The 19,123-nt window shown below is 49.6% G+C and overlaps 1 protein-coding gene and 1 pseudogene across 1 annotated transcript in view; one reads left to right on the top strand and one right to left on the bottom strand.

The window, feature by feature from the left end:
* Positions 1 to 17,584, bottom strand: part of KCNK12 (potassium two pore domain channel subfamily K member 12) — a 57,720-nt gene extending 40,136 nt beyond the window's left edge. The window contains exon 1 of the mRNA XM_036926062.2: positions 15,739 to 17,584. Within this exon, the coding sequence (XP_036781957.1) occupies positions 15,739 to 16,123 (385 nt within the window). The 5' untranslated portion in view covers positions 16,124 to 17,584. The remainder of the gene's footprint in view (positions 1 to 15,738) is intronic.
* Positions 1,665 to 3,100, top strand: LOC118932418 (zinc finger protein 277-like; annotated as a pseudogene).
* Positions 17,585 to 19,123: the final 1,539 nt, after the last annotated feature.

Genomic DNA, 19,123 nt, shown 5'->3' with positions numbered 1-19,123 from the left:
CCTGAGGTCTAGTAAGTCCAGTTTGGCTGTAGTGAACTGAGCAAAGGGGACAGCAGTACCAGTGATGCTGAGAGGGAGTAGGGTGAGACCGCACAGGACCTTGCAGGTCATGGTGAGGAGTCAGATTTCCTGCAATGGGAAATCACTGAAAGTTTTCAAGCAAGGGAATGACTTGATCTGATTTATAAATTTAAAGATCTCTTTGGCTTCTCTGTGGAGAAGAGGTTGTTAAGATACAGAGAGGAGCCAACATAAGATTGTGTATCAATAATACTTTAATAAAAAAAGAAAAAGCTACAGAGAGGAAGCTGGGGTTAGTTAGGAGACTGATTTAGTTGCCCCAGCAACAGAGGATGGTGGCAGTCAGAGTAGACCACTAGCGATGGGCATGAAGATGAATGGATGGAATTAGAATGTATTTTGTAGACAAAACTGACAGGATTTGCTGGTGGATTGCATATGGAAGGTTATGGAGCAAGAGGAATCAGTACAGTTCCTCATGTTGGTGTCATTTATTGAAATGAGGAAGACAGGGATAGGACAGGAATCCAGAGTTCCATTTTGCTTTTTTTAAGTTTTGATACATATTAGACATCCACATGGAGATGTTAAGTAGATAGTTGGATCTATAGCCTTAAAGCTTAGTGTAGAAGACTGGAGTTATTTATCTGGAAGTCATCAGCAAATAGATGGGGTTTAAAGCTATGGGATGTGATAGGATCAGAATATGCCAACCTAAAATATGCAACTTTGGCATACGACTGTTTTGATTTGAAGGCAATGGAGAAATATTGTAGATATCTGCCTAAATACAGGGTATAAATTTCCCTTTTTGAAGGTGTTTCCTCTCCCCTCAGCTGTACCAGAAAGAGTAGAACAACTCAATCTCCAGAGACACTTATCACTCTGAGACTGCACAAGATTGAGTCTGTTACAAACCTTACTAACATAACCCTTATTTTTCATTAGTTTCCCTATATATTTACCTTCCCACAATTTACCACTCTCAGAAGCCCAAACCCCTTTTCCTTTGCCTTATAACTTCTCCACAATTTATTACATTTTGTTAAGATGGTATATAAGCCCCTGGCCTAACTGTTTCTTTGGGTATTCAATTATTTTCTAAAAAGGCCTCCATATAGATATATAACAAGCCTTTCCCTTCCTCCTGTTAATCTGTCTTTTATCAGTTTAATATGCAGGGCCCCAGGAACTGAACATAAAGGATAGAGGAAAAAAGATTTTCCTCCCCTACAGGTGAAATGAGATTGTCTGGAAAAAGTCCAGAGGGAGGGGTCTGAGGATTGAGTATGGGGACCTTGACAATAGGAGGTCACACAGAGGAGGGGTTCTAGCAAAAGAAACTGAGGAAGGCAGCCAGTAAGGATAAAGGAGAGCCTGGTGTCCCAGAAACCCAGACAAAAGAGGATTTCAAGAAGGGGGAATGGTCAACCATGTCAAATACTGCTGAGATGCTGAGTAAGATGAGGACAAGTAAGTCACCACTGGACTTGCATGAAGGAGGCTTATGGGGACCTTACAAGAGCAGACTCAGTGGAAAAGTGGGGTGGACTCTTGATTGATGTGGATCCAGGAGAGAAGGGAGGGGAGGAAGGGAGATGTTGATTACTCTTTTGAGCAAAGAAATGGGAGGCAGTTGGAGGATGATACAGGGGTCAAGGTAGGGGTCTGTTAAGAAGGAAGAAAATATAGCAGTTTGCATCCTGATGGAAGACAAATCAACAATGCAAGGGAATGGGTAATGGAAGGAACAGAGTCTTTGAGAAAGTTAGAAGGGATGGGACCCAGTGAAGCAGGTATTTGAAAATGGGTGCTTCATTTGCTGTGATAAGAGAAAAAGCAGCTCCGTATGATGAGTAGATTTGAGGGTGTGAGGATAAGAGTCCCTGTCTGATTGCTTTTATTTTCTCAATGAAATGTGAGCAAAGAGTGAGTGATATGGGGGGCGGAGGTGGAAAGAGGGTGGATGAGTGGTGAACAGACACAGCAGAAAGTTAGTAGGAGGGCCCACCAGTTGGAGTGTCCAGCTAGTACCCAGGGGCATTGATTTAAAGTTGGACCAGGCACTTGAATCTTCTCGAGTTGCCTGCTTGGACCTTTCTAAGTGTACTTTTGTTTTAACCTAATAAACTCCTTGCTGCTTCTACTTGCTATCTGTTCTCTTGACTGAATTCTTCCCTTTGAGAAGACAAGGACCAAGAGAACACAATGCATTCAACATGTAACATTATCAATGTTTGGGGCTCCTATTTGTGTCCTCCTTGCCTAGGGACATAAAAAGAATAGAAAGATCTGTTCTTTTGAACCGCATGGCCAGAGAACATGCTTTCAACATTGGACTGCCAGATACATTGTAAACTACCATTAATTTCTATGTACATTATGGAAAAACCTTGACAACTTGCTTGTACTGTGAGTAAACCTTCAGGGACAAAAATACACTTAAAGATCGTATGAGGAAAAGACAGCATCATAGGATCAATCCTAAGAACAGAGAATACGACCAATTTTATGTCATCAATTATTTGGAACTTGGAAAATCATGGCAAGAAGTTCAATAGGGAGATGATCAGGAGCTGCTAGACTAGACCAGACCATCAGGAAGATGACTAGTCTGATTGGGAAGAACACCCTCTCTCTGCTGTCTGCCTATTTTGTGAAAAGCAAGCAGAAACAATTGAGAAATTATGTGTCCACATGCAGGATGTACACAAATGTGATCTCCTCAAAATAAAGTCAGAACTTGCTTTACATTTCTATCAGCAAGTGAAACTGGTTAATTTCATTTGGAGGCCAGTATACATTCACCAATGTAGATATTATGGTTGCCATGTGAGGTTCGAATCCAAAGCAGTTAAAGACTCACATGGAAGAAGGTAAACATACATCACTGCTTCCTGAAAGAAACACCTCGGATCAACCAGGGTATTGTTTTCCAACCTATGAAAACGACACTTTACTGTGTATACTGTCTAATAGAGAAAGTGACCTGACAGCTCAGGAAGCAAATGGAAGTATTACTATCATCAGTGAAGATACATCTTAACTGCATGCCTTGAAACAAAGCAGTATTTTTTAAATTAAGGTATGACTGATATACATTCTTATGAAGGTTTCACATGAAAAAACAATGTGGTTACTACATTTACCCATATTATCAAGTCCCCACCCATACCCCAATGGAGTCACTGTCCGTCAGTGCAGCAAGTTGCCAGAGATCCACTATGTGCCTTCTCTGTGCTACACTGTTCTCCCCGTGATCCCCCACACCATGTATACTAAACATAATGCCCCTCAGTCCCCTTCTCCCTCCCGCCCCATCCTCCCTCCCACACCCCTCCCCTTTGGTAACCACTAGTTCATTCTTGGAGTCTCTGAGTCTGCTGCCATTTTGTACCTTCAGTTTTGCTTCACTGTTATACTCCACAAATGAGGGAAATCATTTGGCACTTGTCTTTCTCCGCCTGGCTTATTTCACTGATGACATAATGTCCTCCAGCTCCATCCATGTTGTTGCAAATACTAGGATTTGTTTCTTCCTTATGGCTGAATAGTATTCCATTGTATATATGTATCACATCACAAAGCAGTATTTTGAGCCAGTTGCTACTACATGAGCACTTGAAAAACTAGAAACTGCGAGAGAGGCAATTTTTCATGTTTTCTCTTATGAGGCAGACATGAAAGACTAGTTTAAATTTGAACATGAGCAAAAGGTTAATCAATGATGAAATAAAATTTTTTTAAGTAAATGTTTTTTTACAAAAAATAAAATAGAAGAATACAATAAGGACTTTATAAATAAATAAGTAAAGTTGGACCAGGCAGTATCTTTGCATGATTTTCTCCAGCTACATTCAGCTGCTGGGGTGCAGGTGAAGAACAGGTGGAAAGCTGGCATTTTGATGGAGGCAGATTGCAGGTCGGGGTACAGCCCAGGGAAAGAGGACCAAGCAAGTTAAGGGACTCAGCAGAGGGAGTAAATCTAAGCTGGACTGGAAAATAAGTGAGGGCCCAAAGAAGATGAGGGAAATATGAGATCAGGAGACTGCAGGTCATGAGGTCCAATATTATTACATTGGGGCAATAGAGCAGGAGAGCTGGAAGGATGGGAGGTGGTGGTCAGAAGGAGAGATGTTTGGAATCAAAAACTTTGAAGGTAGGGCAGTTACTGGTTGTAGTAAGCATGTAGGTAGAACAGAGTACCTGCTGGACTGGATGAAGAGACATTGTAGATGAGACGGTCAAGGAATGTGAGGCCTTGGTCTTGGATGGTCATGCACAGGAGACTGGAGAGGGGTGGAGACAAAGGCAGTGAGCCACACTTCAGTGACTGCAGAGCCGTGCCCGCCCTGCAAGCCTGCTGATGAATGATGGCAAAAACTCAAACCTGGGACTAGGGCCCTCAACAATCTCTCCCTGACCACTGTGTCATGGTGCAAATTGTCTTTTGGTAATGTAGATTTCTCCATTCTTAAAATGGAGACACAAACAATATCCACTTGCCTGGCTGAACAATATCTATCAAGGAGCTTTGTAAGGCCCTTTCTGGGCAGGAGGCTTACAATCCAGTGGGTTGGACTGCTCCAGCAGGCCCCAAAGCCTCCACAAGCACAGGCGAACCACCCTCTTCAGCTCTTGTCCCACACACTTCTGAATCACCCATTGGGCATTGTGTGTTGTTCACTAATCTGACCACAATCCCTTAACATTAGGCACTGTGCTGCCATAGGGATTTGAAGCTTGTGTGAAGGTGACAATGGCCGTTCAAGGGACTATTACGCAGCTGCTGGGTCCCTGACACACTGGCTGCATGTTGCATCTTACTTTAAATGCACTGGGGGCCTGGCTACCTACAGAAGCCCTGGGGTGAATCCCTTTGCAAACTTAAGCTTTCTTTTATAAGGTGAATCATCATCTGATATTTAAGGGGAGACTTTCATTTTTTTTTTTTTAAGTCAGTGTCTAGGTAGAATTGAGAATCTTGGAAACAGCCATTCATTCCATAAATATTCCTGGAGCCCCTCCCATGTGCCAAGTCCTGTGCCAGGACTGAGAGACACAGCAGGGAACAGAAGGGGCAGACTCCAGGTGCTGGGAGGGTCAGGCACTGCAGCTCCACTGCGGCTCGGACAGAGGCAGAGTCCTCTTCCCTGCCTGCTGCCCTGGGCTTCCAGATCTCCTCCAGAAAAGGCTCACGTGCCATCTCAGCTTCCCTTCCTCACCCTCCATTTAAAAATAGAATCCAACCATCAAAACTGCATGGTCTCTAAAATGTGCCCTGCCCCCACAGGAAATGCCAGCATACTCCACAGGGGCAGAGTTTTGTGTTTTCCTTTCCCCTGTCCTGCAGCATTTCTGGCAGGTCCTGGTGTTAGCAGCTCACCAGGAGGTGCTCAGAATTCAGGGTACTTGGCAGCAGGGATGAGATCTCGGCCACTGGAAAGGATTAGGGAAAGTCATGTAGAGTGTGATTTGGGGTTAGTGTCTATCTCAACTGAAACTTTCCAGAGAGTTCCAACACCAATAAAAGCCTCCCCAAGTATTTTTGGAAGCATTGTGATGGTGCTGCGTTGTCTGGGTGGAAGTGTTCTTTTTCTGGATTGTGGAACTGACTGTTAAAACTTCTGTCCAATTTATGAACCAACATCTGGTTTCTCAGGGCTGTGCCACAGGCAGGTGAAGGGAGAAGGTAGCACTACAGGGCAGAGGTAGAACTCAGCAGGGCCTCCTTAGCGCTGTGGCCAGGGCCAGGTGGGAAATCTAAGTCGGTGGGTGAGCTGGGACAAGAAGCCTGGCCTCCTTGTTCAGGTACCCCTTCTGGGGCAACAGGGGCTGAGGCTCAGAAGTGCCTGGTGTGGTTTCACTCCAAGGATTCTGCTGGGGCCCAGGCAGGGTAGACAAGGACCAAGCTGACTCAGAGAGCCACGGAGGCAGTATGTCAGCCAGGGGATCCTCAGCCAGAATGAGCTGGCTGCCTGCTACACACCTGCCAGCTGCTGAGAGATCATTAAACCAATGGCCCAGTACAGGGGCCAGTGCACAGCCAGCCCCTCCGGCTCCATGGGCTGGGAGGCAGGGGGAGGTGCTGGGAGGTGCCAGGAGCCCGGCCTGGGCCCAGCCTTTTCCATTCTTTTTCTCTTTCTTTCTTTCTCCAGCAGTCCAAGGTTTTCAGTTACTCACACTCATTTATGTGTTCTATCCATTCAACATATGTTGATTAATCAGCTACTTTGTGCCAAGCACTGTGCCCCCTGATTTACAGAAACCAGTTCTTTGCTTTAATGATCTCCATCTCCAGACACAGTGCTCACTTCAGAGCAGTCAGTCAATACATGGCTGCTGACATAATGGCTATAACTGTTATTAACTGTAGCAGTGACGAGCACAACTAAGACATAGTTCATGACCTGGGGGAAGAAGAAAGTAGTTTCCGACACTGTGTGCAGGGTCCTGAGCCAGCTTTTGACATACATCACCCCACCGAACAGAGGCTTGCATAATTGCCAGGGAAACTGGCACAGGAACAAATAATTACAGGTCTGGGGGCCATAAGAGGGACTTCATAGAAGGTCTCACTCTAGTGGCCCCATTTGAGCTGACCTTGAAGACCAAGTTCACTAGGTAGAAAATGGAGAGAAAGGGAAGGGCATTCCAAGTGGAGAGAACAGCATGGGCAAAGGCCTGGAGGCTCAAAGTGCATGGAATTCAGGGGTGAGGGCTGTGGGGAAGGGAGAGGGAGGAAGAGATGGCCGGAAGAGGGGTGTACATTGGCGGCTGCTTGTTCTGTGCATTTCCCTAACAATTGGGCGGGTTTGCCCCCAGGACCTGACCTTGGGCAGAGTCTCTCACAAACCTACTAGCCCTCTAGAGGTCCAGTCCTGAGCTGGCCGGGTCTCCAGACTTCCCTGGCTGGTGTGGTGTGCTCAGCTGCAGAGCTGCTGTTACTTGGTTCTTGCCTCCCCATGTTCACTGCTGCTTTCCCAAGTGCAAGGCAGAGGGCCCTCAGGTCACGGGCCCCTTCTCTGGGCAGAAGCTTGGTGCAGTGGGCCTCCAAAACTCCCTTCTGCACAAGCTCCCAGAGTTCTAACGAACACTGCACAGAGCGTCATGCTTGTCTCCCCTCTCTCATCTGCCTGGCAGGCTCCAACAGATGGCAGCAGGATTGTAAAGGATAGAAAGCAGGCAACCTTCAATTCAGTGTAACGATTGGGGCTGCAAGAGCACATCACAGCCAAATCTGAGTAACCAAACTGTGCTGAGCACTATGAGCCCTCAGTATTCTCCTTGGTCACCCACACTACCCAGCAGACCCCAGACTGGGCTGTGATTCTTCCCTCTCGAGGATAATGCACAGCTCAGGGGCAGCAGAGAAGAGGCTGAGCAGTCAGGAGCCCTGAACCTTCCAGCATGCCATTAATTCACTTGCTGTGCGACCCCAGGCAAATCACTTAACCTCTATGAGCCTCGCTCTTCATCTGTGAAATGGGATAATAGCTTCCTCTATGCTGTCTTAGGGTTTTGAGGAGGTTCCTGAATAAACATGGGTGAAAGCACAGTTAACCAGCAAGCATGACATGCTGTGTGTGGCGGGAGACAATGAGACCAAAGGTGTTCAGTTATCTGTCTTGCTCTCTAAAACAAAAGCCCTGGTTGCTGGCATGGTGGAGTCTGGAGAGGGGAGATGCTGGCAGGCCCTGCAACTCCTTTCTCTTGCCCTAGAAGGCCTCTGACTGGGAATGCTTTCTCCACCCATCAGGGGAGCTGTGGTAGCCCCAGAGTAAAGGGCATGGGGTGAATTTTGGTCCTGGGGGCCCGAAGCAGCAACCTGGCTCCTACTCAAAACAGCACTGTTTGCTGCAGTGCTAGCCTCCAGTAGTCTCCACACAAGGCCCCCTGCACCAGATCCACCTCGAGGAAGTGGGGTTGGGGAGCCTGGCCTCAGCTCCATGATGTCTCCCAAAGCCTAAGCACTGCCAAGAAGCCCCAGCCCACCTGGGAAACCAGGAGGGTGCACAGGGGGCTCTGTTCTGACAGTGGGGGACAGAGAAGTACTGGGGGACACTGGTCTAAACCACCACTCAATCACTCATTTAGTTATTAACCAAATATGTTCTTTAAAAATAATAAAGAGCACACACATATGTGGAACTATTAAGACATTCTAGCTGAGGAACCAAAGAAAATGCATTTTAAAAAGCACCCTCCCAGACCAGTTATGTCACCGCATAGAATGCCACACACCCCAGAGACAGTGGCCAATGAGTGTGGCACATGCCACACTGCAGGAGTGGCTGAGACCCCAAAGGCTGCCCAGAGCAGTGTAGCTGGGTGAGCTGCAGGGGGTGAACACTGCCTCAGTTCCCCGTCCTGCAGTGAGACAGCACAGGGCTCATCAAGAGGCCAGCCCACCTCTGAGCAGCTGATGCTTGTTGAGGGCTTGCCAGGTACTGCACACATTGACTGGCTCATTCAATCCTTAAAGTAACCCCACGGGGCAAAAACCACCATTATCTTCACTTTTCAGAAGAAACGGAGGTGAGGAGAGGTACAAGCCAAGGAGCACATGGCTTGTAAGTGGTGAATAGGACTGCAACCTAAGCAGGCAGGCTGCAGAACTGGTGTGTTTAGTCCACACTAAAGTGCACTCAGAGAATGTGAGTGAACAGCCCTCCAAGACATGAGAACGCTAGAGGTGGAAGCGACCTAGTGACTCCAGGCACTCCCTCTTTTTAGGAATGGAGAAACTGAGGCACCAGGTGGTGATGTGTCCTTCCCAAAACCATACAGCCAGTGAGGGGCACAGCTGGGTGTAGCTGTCAGTCCCTGATTCACTGCCGCGTTTCTACACTCTGGCTACTCCAAGTGCACTCTGAGAACCAACATTACGCACATCACTGGGGGCTTCTGAGGAATGCAGTCTCTGAGCAGAGCTGCATTTTGACAAGAGCCCAGTGATTCACATGCACTTTATAGTTTGAGAAACACTGCTCTGTGCTACCTTCCCTTTCTGGTCTGCAATATCTGTTACTATGTGTACAGTTGACCCTTGAACAGCTCAGGGGTTAAGGACACTGGCCCCCTATGCAGTCAAAAATCTGTGTATAGCTTTCAACTCCCCAAACTTAACTACTAATAGCCTACTGTTGACTGGAGGCCTACTGATAAGATAAACAGTTGAGTAGCCCATATTTTGTATATTATACATATTATATACTATATTCTTATAATAAAGTAAGCTAGAGAAAAGATTTTTTCAAATTGTTTCAAATCTCCAAAAAAATTTCCAACTGTTGAAACAAATCCAGTATAAGTAGACCTGTGCAATTTAGATCTGTGTTGTTCAAGGGTCAACTGTATAATGACATTGTATCCAGACACTATAAAACTTGAAATTACAAGATGCTGGAAGCTCCACCTGGGGTCCCTGGGGATGAGTCCTCTGGGATCTGGGGGAAGTAGACAAAGCAGGTACCCCAGAGCTTGGTCTTTCAAGGGCCCAGGTACACCAGTCACTGCTGACCTGCTAGTGAGCTGGGAGCTTGGCCGTGAGCTAAGGGTTGCCTAAGCTCAGGGAGGAGGTGACACTCACAGACAGGGTCCAGAGTGTCCTCCACCACAGCCACTGGTGGCTGGAGGAGGAGGCCCAGCTTCTCCTGAGGAAGGACTAGACCTGGCAGTTGGCTAGAGAAAGGCAGGGTTTAGCGTAGAACTTCTGGGACCAAGGCCTGATAGCAGTGGTGGCTGCCAAGAGCTGGCTTGAATGAGGACCAAGGGGCTTTGGTTCTCTCTCCACTCTCTCCAGGTACCTCCCCTGTACTGAGAAAAGGCTCTTCTCAATCCCATGCAAAGCTCTATGTCCTCACAGCCTCAAGACCCTTTGCCTCCCCAACCTTCTCTGCACAGAAATCCTGCCGCTGCCCCTGGGTGAGGTCAGAGGCTGAGATGGCCCAGTGTACTCACCTCAGCCTAACACACATGCTGGTCTGCTGGCTGGCAGTCCCTGTTCCAGCCTCAGATCCTGGGAATCAGTGGAGCTGGGCAGAAGCAAGGGGAGGGCCTCAAGGCCGGGGGAAGACCAGGGCCAGGGTGACCACCAGAACACGGTGGCTTTTTGCTGTGTCTCCGAGCTCCTCTGAATCTGAGGCAGCCACGCAAGGGCAAGGAGAGTCCCACTGTCATTGATGGGTGTGGGGGTACTCAACTCCACCTTCAAACCCGGATTTAAGGCTCCACACCACCTTTAGATGGAGCAGGAGCTTTTCCTGGAAGACTCCTCAAAGGCACTCAACCTAGTTGCTGCTCCTCAGATTTCCTGCCCTTCCCTCCCCTCTATAAGCTCCTCCGCTTTCCCGTTGGGCAGCTTAGCACTTGCCTCTTCTGGAAAGCCTGGTGCCTGCTCAGAAGAACCGTGACTGGAGGGAGAGAGAGAAAGAGAGAGAGAGAGAGAGAGAGAGAGAGAGAGAGAGAGAGAAAAGACAGACAAAGAAGGAGAATGAGAGGGAGAGAGAGATCTCCAGTATTCAGGAGACTTTCCAGGCAGGATAAGAGCTCAAGCCTTGAGGACAGGGACCTCAGGATCCACACAGAGAGGCTGAATGAGCACCAGCTGTCAGCAAATGCCCCTCTGACTTGCTCTGTAAGCTTGGGCAACCTCTCCCCCATTCCGAACCTTATGTAAAATGAGTAATAAGACTAAGCCCTCTTCAGTCTTGGAGGAGTTCTAGGACCCTCAAGAAGCCTTAGGGGGGGCCAATAAGTAGGACCCCAGGTTCTACTCCTAATTAGAGCTGCTCTGCTACTGTTTTCTGTAATGGGCTGCTTGTTGACTTTTTTGACAAAATGGTCTATTTGCTTGGTGAAAGTTCTGGAGGATTTTTATTGTGTAGTCCAGCTAGACTACTCTAGGGGTAGATCTTTGCTCAATGTGCCACAGTTCTGGGCCATTCCAGGCTGGGACCTTGGGCAGAGTCAGGACGCTGGGGAAGAATGCTCTCCCTCAGCTGGCTTGGGCCAGGAGTGATGGCAGACCATCCCTAGCAGTGCAGGGGATAAGAGGGAAGAGGGTCTAAGTATTCCTCAGGCTTTGATGACCTGGCAGCTACTCCCATCCTTCCTGCTCTCCTCCACTCACCCAAAACTTCCCAAAGGATGTGGCTCTTATTAAAGCAGGGGAGGCAGAAGACACTGAAGCCACAGCCTTGATAAGGGGGGAGCTTAGCCCTTGGGCATTGAGTGCAGACCTGGAGACAACCAAGTGGATCCATGGCCTGTTTTCATGGAACAATTAGCTGGATAACTGTCCAATCTCTGCTGGGCTTTGTAGAGATGTAGGCTCAGCTTGGGAAGGACCAGACAGTCCCTCCCTTCATAGGGGCCAGCCATAAGAGCCATGAGCCGTGAAGACAGCAGTATCCATTGACTTAGCAACTTCTCCACTGGGAATTCAACACGAGATACTATAGAAAGAAAAGGCCATCTGCATAAAGAGGATCACTGTGGCATAACTCAAAATAGTCCCAAACAGACCCAGCTTCCCAGGAATAGGGGTAGTAAATTATAGAACGTCAACTATATGAAATATTATGTACCCACTAAAATTAGTATGTGAAGGCTGTGTAGAAACATGGAAACAAGGCTGATGGTGAAATGTTAACAAGAGGGAAGCTGCTCGGTGCAGATCAGCTAGTTCCCTTTTTCTCCCCCTCCCAAACATATAACAAAGAGCTGCAAGGGAACCTACAAAATGAAGAGCTGCATTAGGGCAACTGTATTATGACTGAGTTGTTATCTTATTCAGTGGATAAATAATTACTGAGTGTCCAGTACTGGGCACTGAGCACAGAGCAATGAAAGAGGATGCATTTCCTGCTCTCCATCTGGAGCTTCAAATCTAAGGCTAAATTTTTTCCTAAATGTCTTTCAAAGTTATTACAGCATTGCCTTTCAAAAATATATAGTTGATGAAGGAAGTAAGCAAAGAAAGGTGCTCCTTGCCTTCTGGGTAATGTATTTCACTCCTGGGATCAGACCCACCTCCAGCTGGATTGCATACATGTTAGAAGAAAACCGAATGTAAATGTGGTGGTGACATTTTGGTCTTATAATGTCTTAGCTTCCTTTGGAGCAAAATCATTTTTTAAAAAAATCCAAGTTAAAAAAGAGGAAAAAAGTTAGGACTTGTTACTAATCTGGCAATTGAATAATTAAGCATGCCTAATTCTGAAAGTAGCAAGCTAAATTATGCAGTGCCAAAAGTGACAACTCTCATACCTACACCATCCCATCTATAGCCACATGGTTTTAGCTTTATAGCTAAAATTCGCTGCCAGAAAACCTAATAAAAGGAAGCAAAAATATTTGTTTATAACAAGCTGCCATTTGAGAATGACTTTTAAATATGTTCTTCCCTATGTGTAAATCTGACAGCAGGTGCATAATTAAAAACCCAGGGGAGAGTTTCCTTTTAATCTTTCCAAGTAAGCTAATAAAACATACTTGAGAATGTGAAATGATGAATTAATACTGTGTGGATTGCTTGAATATCTTTGAGTTAGAGCTCTGCCTCCAAGAATATTGTTTAGTACTGAAAGAACACAAGCCCCCGTCTTTATCTTTAGGAGTTCATACAATCACAGGAGATACAGACAATGACATGCCAAAGGCCCTCCCATGCATCTATGATGATTTTTGCTTGTCTTGGGTTTTGTTGAATGGAGGAATGAATAAATGGATGCATTCATATTTAAACAAACTTGATTTCAACCCTTCAGAAATATGTCACATAACATAAATGGGAGGAATAATTACCCAGGATTTCAGTTCAGTATAAGCAATCAATATGAATAATTTAGACCACAAAGTGGATTTTCATTTTGTTTGAGCTATTCAAATTAACTTTCTATACTGCCTCAACTACTGCTGAACAATCACTGGCAAATTTTCCATTGGGTCTTGGAAATGCCCAGTTCTGGATATGGGACCTTGTTCAAGCTAAATGTCAGGACAAATATTCCATCTCATCATGATGTTCCATCTAACCTCGAGTACACACAGCCACACCTGAACTTTACTTTTATGTCTCCCTGTAGCTGAAGGCCCATTCCTGTCCCTTCTTTCCCTCCATCCCCACCCACACACATAAGCACACACATACACATGCACACACTCACACAGGTACTGGTACAAAAGAAGACAGAGAGCAAGTGGCTTCTGTCCTTGGACCAGTGCTATCTACTTGTTAGCTCCCTTCTCTGATCTTCTTAGGACTGGCTCTAGCCTTGCTGGCTGGCTGTAGCCTTGAACCACTTTCCCAGACCACTACAGCAGGTGGATAACTGACAGAGACCCTGCTGCTCTTGTAGCTGTCTCGGCACAGGGTTAGTTCAAGGCTGAGCTGTCCACAGGCTTGGTTCCTGAGGGCAGCTCCTCTCACAGATGAATGTCTCCCTGCAGCAGATTTTGGACACAATGTGGTGGGTCATTTGTAATACAGCCACACACTTCAGCTTCGGTGTAGCCGCCCTGCTTGCCTACATGTGAAACACAAATCAAGAAAGAGAATATAGTTCCTTTCTGCTTGACTAAAGAACAGCCAATCCTGCCAGTAGATTAAAGGCTGGGGCTGGGAACAGTTTGCCAACACATTGACTTGATTTTGTGCAAATGGCTGAAAGAAGCTTTAGAAACCATTGTTAAGCAGTGAATGAAGAAACTGGTGGGAGCTCACTAGAGAGGCACAGAGACCACAGGTCACTGGAATGTGGCCCCATCTGAATAGACTTAGCCCATAGGGGAAGAAGATGCTACTAATATGCTTTCCTTTAGCCTGTGGGTTCTATTAGGAAGACCAAGCCAGAGCATGTCACTGGGAGGGAAATGCCATAGCCACCCACTATGTGCACAGGTGTACCCTCTAGGTGGACAAAAGCAAAAGGGTGTGTCAAAAGGGTGTGTTTACAGGAGGAAGAGCACAAATCAATAATGAGCTATGAATGCATGATGTCATCCTCCAAGACTAAGCATCCTTAGTACTTTTAAAGCACTTAAAAAAAACTAGTTGCTATAGCAACTTGATGTGGCTCTTAAAAGGGGATTTTTTTGAGTGGGTCATTTTATATCTTCAATCACCATAACAACATGATATAGCTTTTAAAGGGTATTTTTATCTAAATTGTGTGTATTTTGGACTTGAGCCATATTTGCCTTTTCTATTTAAAATAATCAGATCAAGCATGACACATGAAAAATCATTGAAGGAAAGGAAGCCCTTTCATAGACTATACATGTACATTCAGAGACATCTCTAGCTGCTCATATTCTGCACAGGGATGCAGTCTTATTCTCTGCCTCCCAGCAGCCATCTGCAATGGCTTACACTGGTCAGTTAGTCCATGCCCGTCTCTAAGTTGGCACACCAAACCAGCCCATAACCCACCCATAGAAGGCGTGTCTATGCAATCCCTTACTTTTCAGACCAGTGATCCAGCTCTCCCCTCTAAAACTACCACCAAATAAAGTGCCTTGGGGTCACTAGAGCTATAACCAGCCAAAAGTCTTATCCCATCCTGGGACTCAAAGTAGGAGTGTCTGGGACACACAAAAAATCTTGTCAAAGTTAAAATTTTGTATTTATTCTGCAGTTTGTAAGGTAACTGAGGAAGAGGTCTGTGAGGTCTGTTTCACAAGACACCCAGGGCCCAGGGAAAGAGGAAGGTGGGGAAAGCGGTGAGAGGAGGAGAAGAGAGGCAAGGGGTGGGGTAGGGAGCCGCAGTGGCTCCAGAATCTACAGGAGGGGTTTAGAGGAGGGGTGAAAGTGGAAGTGGGGAGCTTAAAAGGGTATTTACACTTTTTTTGTAAGGTCGCCCAATATGAACTGTTTATACCTACCAAATATAGGGAGAAAGGATAATGGAAGGTATAGAGAAACTACCCCTGGAAAAGATAGCAAGGTAACAAGAGCAGTGAGGAAACTGGAGGGGAAGTTCTCCCCTGGGGCGGGGGTTAGAAGGGGAACTAAAGCAAGGAGGGCCCAGGGCAAGAGGGGCGGAAGTCCTGGGGCGTCCTAGTCTAAACGGCTTTTCTTTGGGGGAGGGAGCGGCGTAGACTGTAGGAGAAAGCAGGTGGAAAGGAGATCTAGGAAAAAGATGCTGGGGAAAGTGGCCGCCCTCCCCAAGGTAAAAGGACTAGAGGACGACGAGGGAAAAGGCGTGGTAAAAGAAGAAAGAAGAGAGAGAAGAGGAGATGAAAATGCTGTGTGTGGAGAAACAACGTGCTTTCCAAATCATCTGGATGAGAAAACAAGCCCGGGGGGCGTGGGAAATAGGAATGAAGCCGCAGACCCTTGACACATATTCTCACAAGCCCGTTACTGGAGGAGAAAACGAGTGCACAGAGGTTAGGTCATGGAACTGGCAAGTGCTGGGGCGCGGGCGGCCCCAGGTCTGCCCAGCGCCTGAGTCAGGGTTCTCCCCACTCGGCCGCACTGTCCGGCGAGTCACTGCTGGGTGAGCGCCAGAGATGGGTCTCTAGGGCCACCCGTGCCGAAAGCCAGTTATGTATGAGAGAAGGGGCAGGAGGGACGGAGAGGAGGCCAGACCAAAGTCGGGAATGGGGCATCAGAAGGGAAAGTGGGAGCCGACCCAGCCCGGCAGCAGAGGAATGGGCGGCAGATGAACGGCGCGGAGAGGAAACGCGCGTGCGGGGCGCGCCACTCACCTATGGTCGATACCACGGTGCCCACAAAGTAGAAGGCGCCAGGGAAGTCCCAGCGCGGGCGCAGCGCGTCGGCTCGGACGCCGGTGGCTAGCGCGGCCTCGTAGTGCCGGAGGAAGGCGCGCAGCTCGGGCTCGGCCACGCCGTGCGCCGCGCTGAAGTTGCGCAGCGTGGCGTCCCAGCGCGCCCGCGCCTCCGCCTCGCCAGGGCTCTCGAGAGCGGAGAAGACGGTGGCGCCCGCTACCAGGTAGAGGCCGATGAGCGCCGCCAGCAGCACGAAGCGGCCCGTGTCCTCGTTGAGGTGCGAGCGGCGGCGGCAGCAGCAGCAAGAGGGGCGCAGGCGGCGGCGGCAGCGGCGGGGCGGGGGCCGGGCGCTGCGGGAGGACATGGTCCGGAGCTCAGCCCCAGGCCCGGGGCGGCGCTCGGGGCCCGGGCCGCGACATCCCCCCGCGGGAGCAGAAGCGTGAGGATGGTGGCCGGGGATCTGGGGCCACCTCGGAGCCCCTCGCCGCCTCCCCCGGAGCCCGGACGGCGGGGCGCCTCTGCCTCCGCCTCCTCCTCCGCGCTCAGGCCGCACACGGGTCCCGTGGCCCTTCGGGCGTCCGGGCTGGGGCGCTCTTCTCTGCGCCCCGACGCCTCGCAGGCACCCGCGGCTCCTGCCCCGCCACCCTCGGGCGCGGGGGTCTGAAGCTAGGCCCCTGCCGCCCTGTGGCCGGCGTCCGCGGGGCCCCGGGCCTCATACTCCTCTCCGGACAGGCCGCGGGCTGCGGGCGAGGCAGACTGTGCAGCCCGATGCGCCTAGGACTGGGACGCGGCAGCAGGGAACGAAGAGAGCCCCCGGGGGCGTCCCATGAGCCGTTTCCGGCTCGGCGGCTCCTAGACGCAGGTTGCGCTGGCAGTCCAGCTTCCCGCCCCCGGGCCGGAGCTGGAGGCGTCGGCTTCTGAGACTCAGAACCGAGCCCAGTCCAGAGAAGCGCTCCCTTTCCAGCTCTAGCCGGAGAGCTGCCCGGCACAGAGAGGCGGAGTCACCGGCTCCCGGGGCGGGGTGTTGGGGGTGGTAAGAAATGGAGGGAAGGGGTGGGGAGTTGGGCTGCTGCGACGCCTCCCGGTTGTTCTGGAGGCACTAATGCGGGGCCCTGAAGCAGGTGTCCTGACTGCGGTGCTGACTACTACCCCGCTGGGGAACCCAGTCTGACCCCTCCCTGCTCTTTGGCTCCGGAATCCCTCCCTTATCTCCAAGCTGCCTCTAAACTTTGCTCAACTTAATGGTGCCCTTGTGGTCTCAAGGGCTGGGGACCGCACGACGCGAATCCCTCGGCATCGGGTCCGCAGGGTCCAGTCCGAAGTTTAAGTTCCCCGTCGCTCGCTTCTTCCTGGATCCATCTGCAGCACCAGATCTTGGAGGGTTCCTCTGGGGAAATGATCTCGCTGGGGAAGGAATGGGGGTGGGATCACTCAGTTCAGGGCGACCCGGGAACGAGGGCGTTTCCTCCCCCTCCGACCGAGTGGGCGCCGGCGTCAGCACCGTGGACAGCGCATCTGTGCGGCAGCCAGGGGGCTGGCGTGGCGAGAGCTGCGGGAGTCAGCGGCGCGGGCCGAGTCCGGTTACGTTGCCGCGCTGGGCTCCCCAAACCCTCTCTGTTTCCCTTTCTATCTCTTGTGCGTCCCCCCAGTCGGAGGCAGGTGTGGCCGCTGAAGCAGTGTGCTGATAGGGCGGGGACGCTGCGGAACAGGGGAGGAGTCAAGCGCCAGCAAGGGATCCAGGTGGCACGCGAACCGGAAGCGTCCAGGTCCCCCGGCTGCTGGGTCTCCTTGAGCCATCCCAGCTCCCTAACTCCTCCAGCCTGGGGTCGGAGGTCCAGGATAAGAATCTGGCTGTGGCAGGGCGGGTAGAGGAGATGTACGGGGAGCTCACTAGCGGTTGCTGAGGCCAGTGGGTGGGGGGGTGTGTGTGCCGCGGGTGTGCTCTCGAGCGCTGGGAGAAATCGTCACCCCTCTGCTACCAAGGGAGCTTTTCTTGCCACAGCAGGCCGGCTTGGCCGGGGCTACAAAGTTCTGTGGCGAGGAACGCCCGTGGTAGAACCTGGAAGGCCATCCTTTTCTGGCAGTCAGCCTTCTCTGTCTGTCCCCCTTCTACTCGAGAAGGGGACTCTGACGATGATGAGGCGATACAGATGACAGAAAATAAAGATATTGATTGTGGTTGTGCTTAGATACCATCAGTGGGTGAACTGGGGCAAAATGCAGAACTGTTCACCCACCCCAAATCCTGCCTTGTCTGGCTTTCACAATTGAAAACACTCAAGCTAGGGTCGACTCAAAGTGGTGGCAGCATTGTCAGTCCCCTAAAGGTCAGGGTGCTCAACTTGGTTCCTGAAGGATCCTCCACTATTCACTGAGCATTTCATGGCCTGGAAACCAGGTCTTTCTGACTCCATCCCTGACATGGGGAATGGGGGAGATCTGACTTGGAACGTTGACCTTCCTGAACCAGGGCACCCTGGAGTCGTGGATCTTCCTAGAAACGCTATTCCAGATTAGAGATGAAATAAACTGCTCTCCTCTCTGCATTAGGGAGGGGACAGATGGGGAAAGACTCCACCACCACCACCATAGTCAGAACTACGCTTCCTGGCAGTGGGTTGTATGTGGCTAGTTTTGCATCAGTCTTAGAAGGGAACAGGGGAACCTTTGTGTTAGGGGGAAAACTCCTCATCCACGGTGGGAGCATTATACAAACACAAATCATTGCCATTGCAGACTCTTGTTATTTTTTGCAAAATACACTTTAATTGCTCTCTCCAATCCTTTGCTTCCCTTAGCCTCTCCACTGGTGTTGCCCCAACTTGTTCCCCCATCCCTTCCATACCCCCATCTCTATAAGCTACTGCAGTCAGGGAGGACAACTCAGCCATGGGCCTTCAGGGCTGAATTCCACTTGGCTGATCAGCTCTGATGGAATCCCTGAGAGTGTCATTCCAGGAGTTGGCCCTGGAGCCTCCAGATGCAGCTGAAGGGCATTGCCAGACCACACTCAGTGGCTTTCTTTGCTCAGACTCCCAGGGTAGGGAGAGTGCTTCACTGCAGTGTTCTGTGCCTCTGGATCAGCTCTTTGTCCAGCTGGCAGGGGACCTGCTTTGTCTTCTAGCTTGATTAGCAGCAACCCCCTGTCATCAATCTTCACTCTGAATGACCTAATCAATTCATATAATTCGGACTTGATGAGTTTACAGCACATAGGCACAGGTCCTGTGGGGAACCAGCCCCATGATGAGTGCCTCTTTTGCCCACTGAATCAATATTTAAGCCTCTGACTTCCATCTGGCTATCCTCAAAACCTTTACCTCATCCCTGAATTGCTGCAGTAGCCCTCTAAGGATGGGGGCAT

The sequence above is a fragment of the Manis pentadactyla genome, chromosome 2 (genome assembly GCF_030020395.1).
Source record: "Manis pentadactyla isolate mManPen7 chromosome 2, mManPen7.hap1, whole genome shotgun sequence".
Classification (NCBI taxonomy): Eukaryota; Metazoa; Chordata; class Mammalia; order Pholidota; family Manidae; genus Manis; species Manis pentadactyla.
Note: the sequence above shows the minus strand (reverse complement) of the source record. Positions and strands in the feature narration are given on the sequence as shown.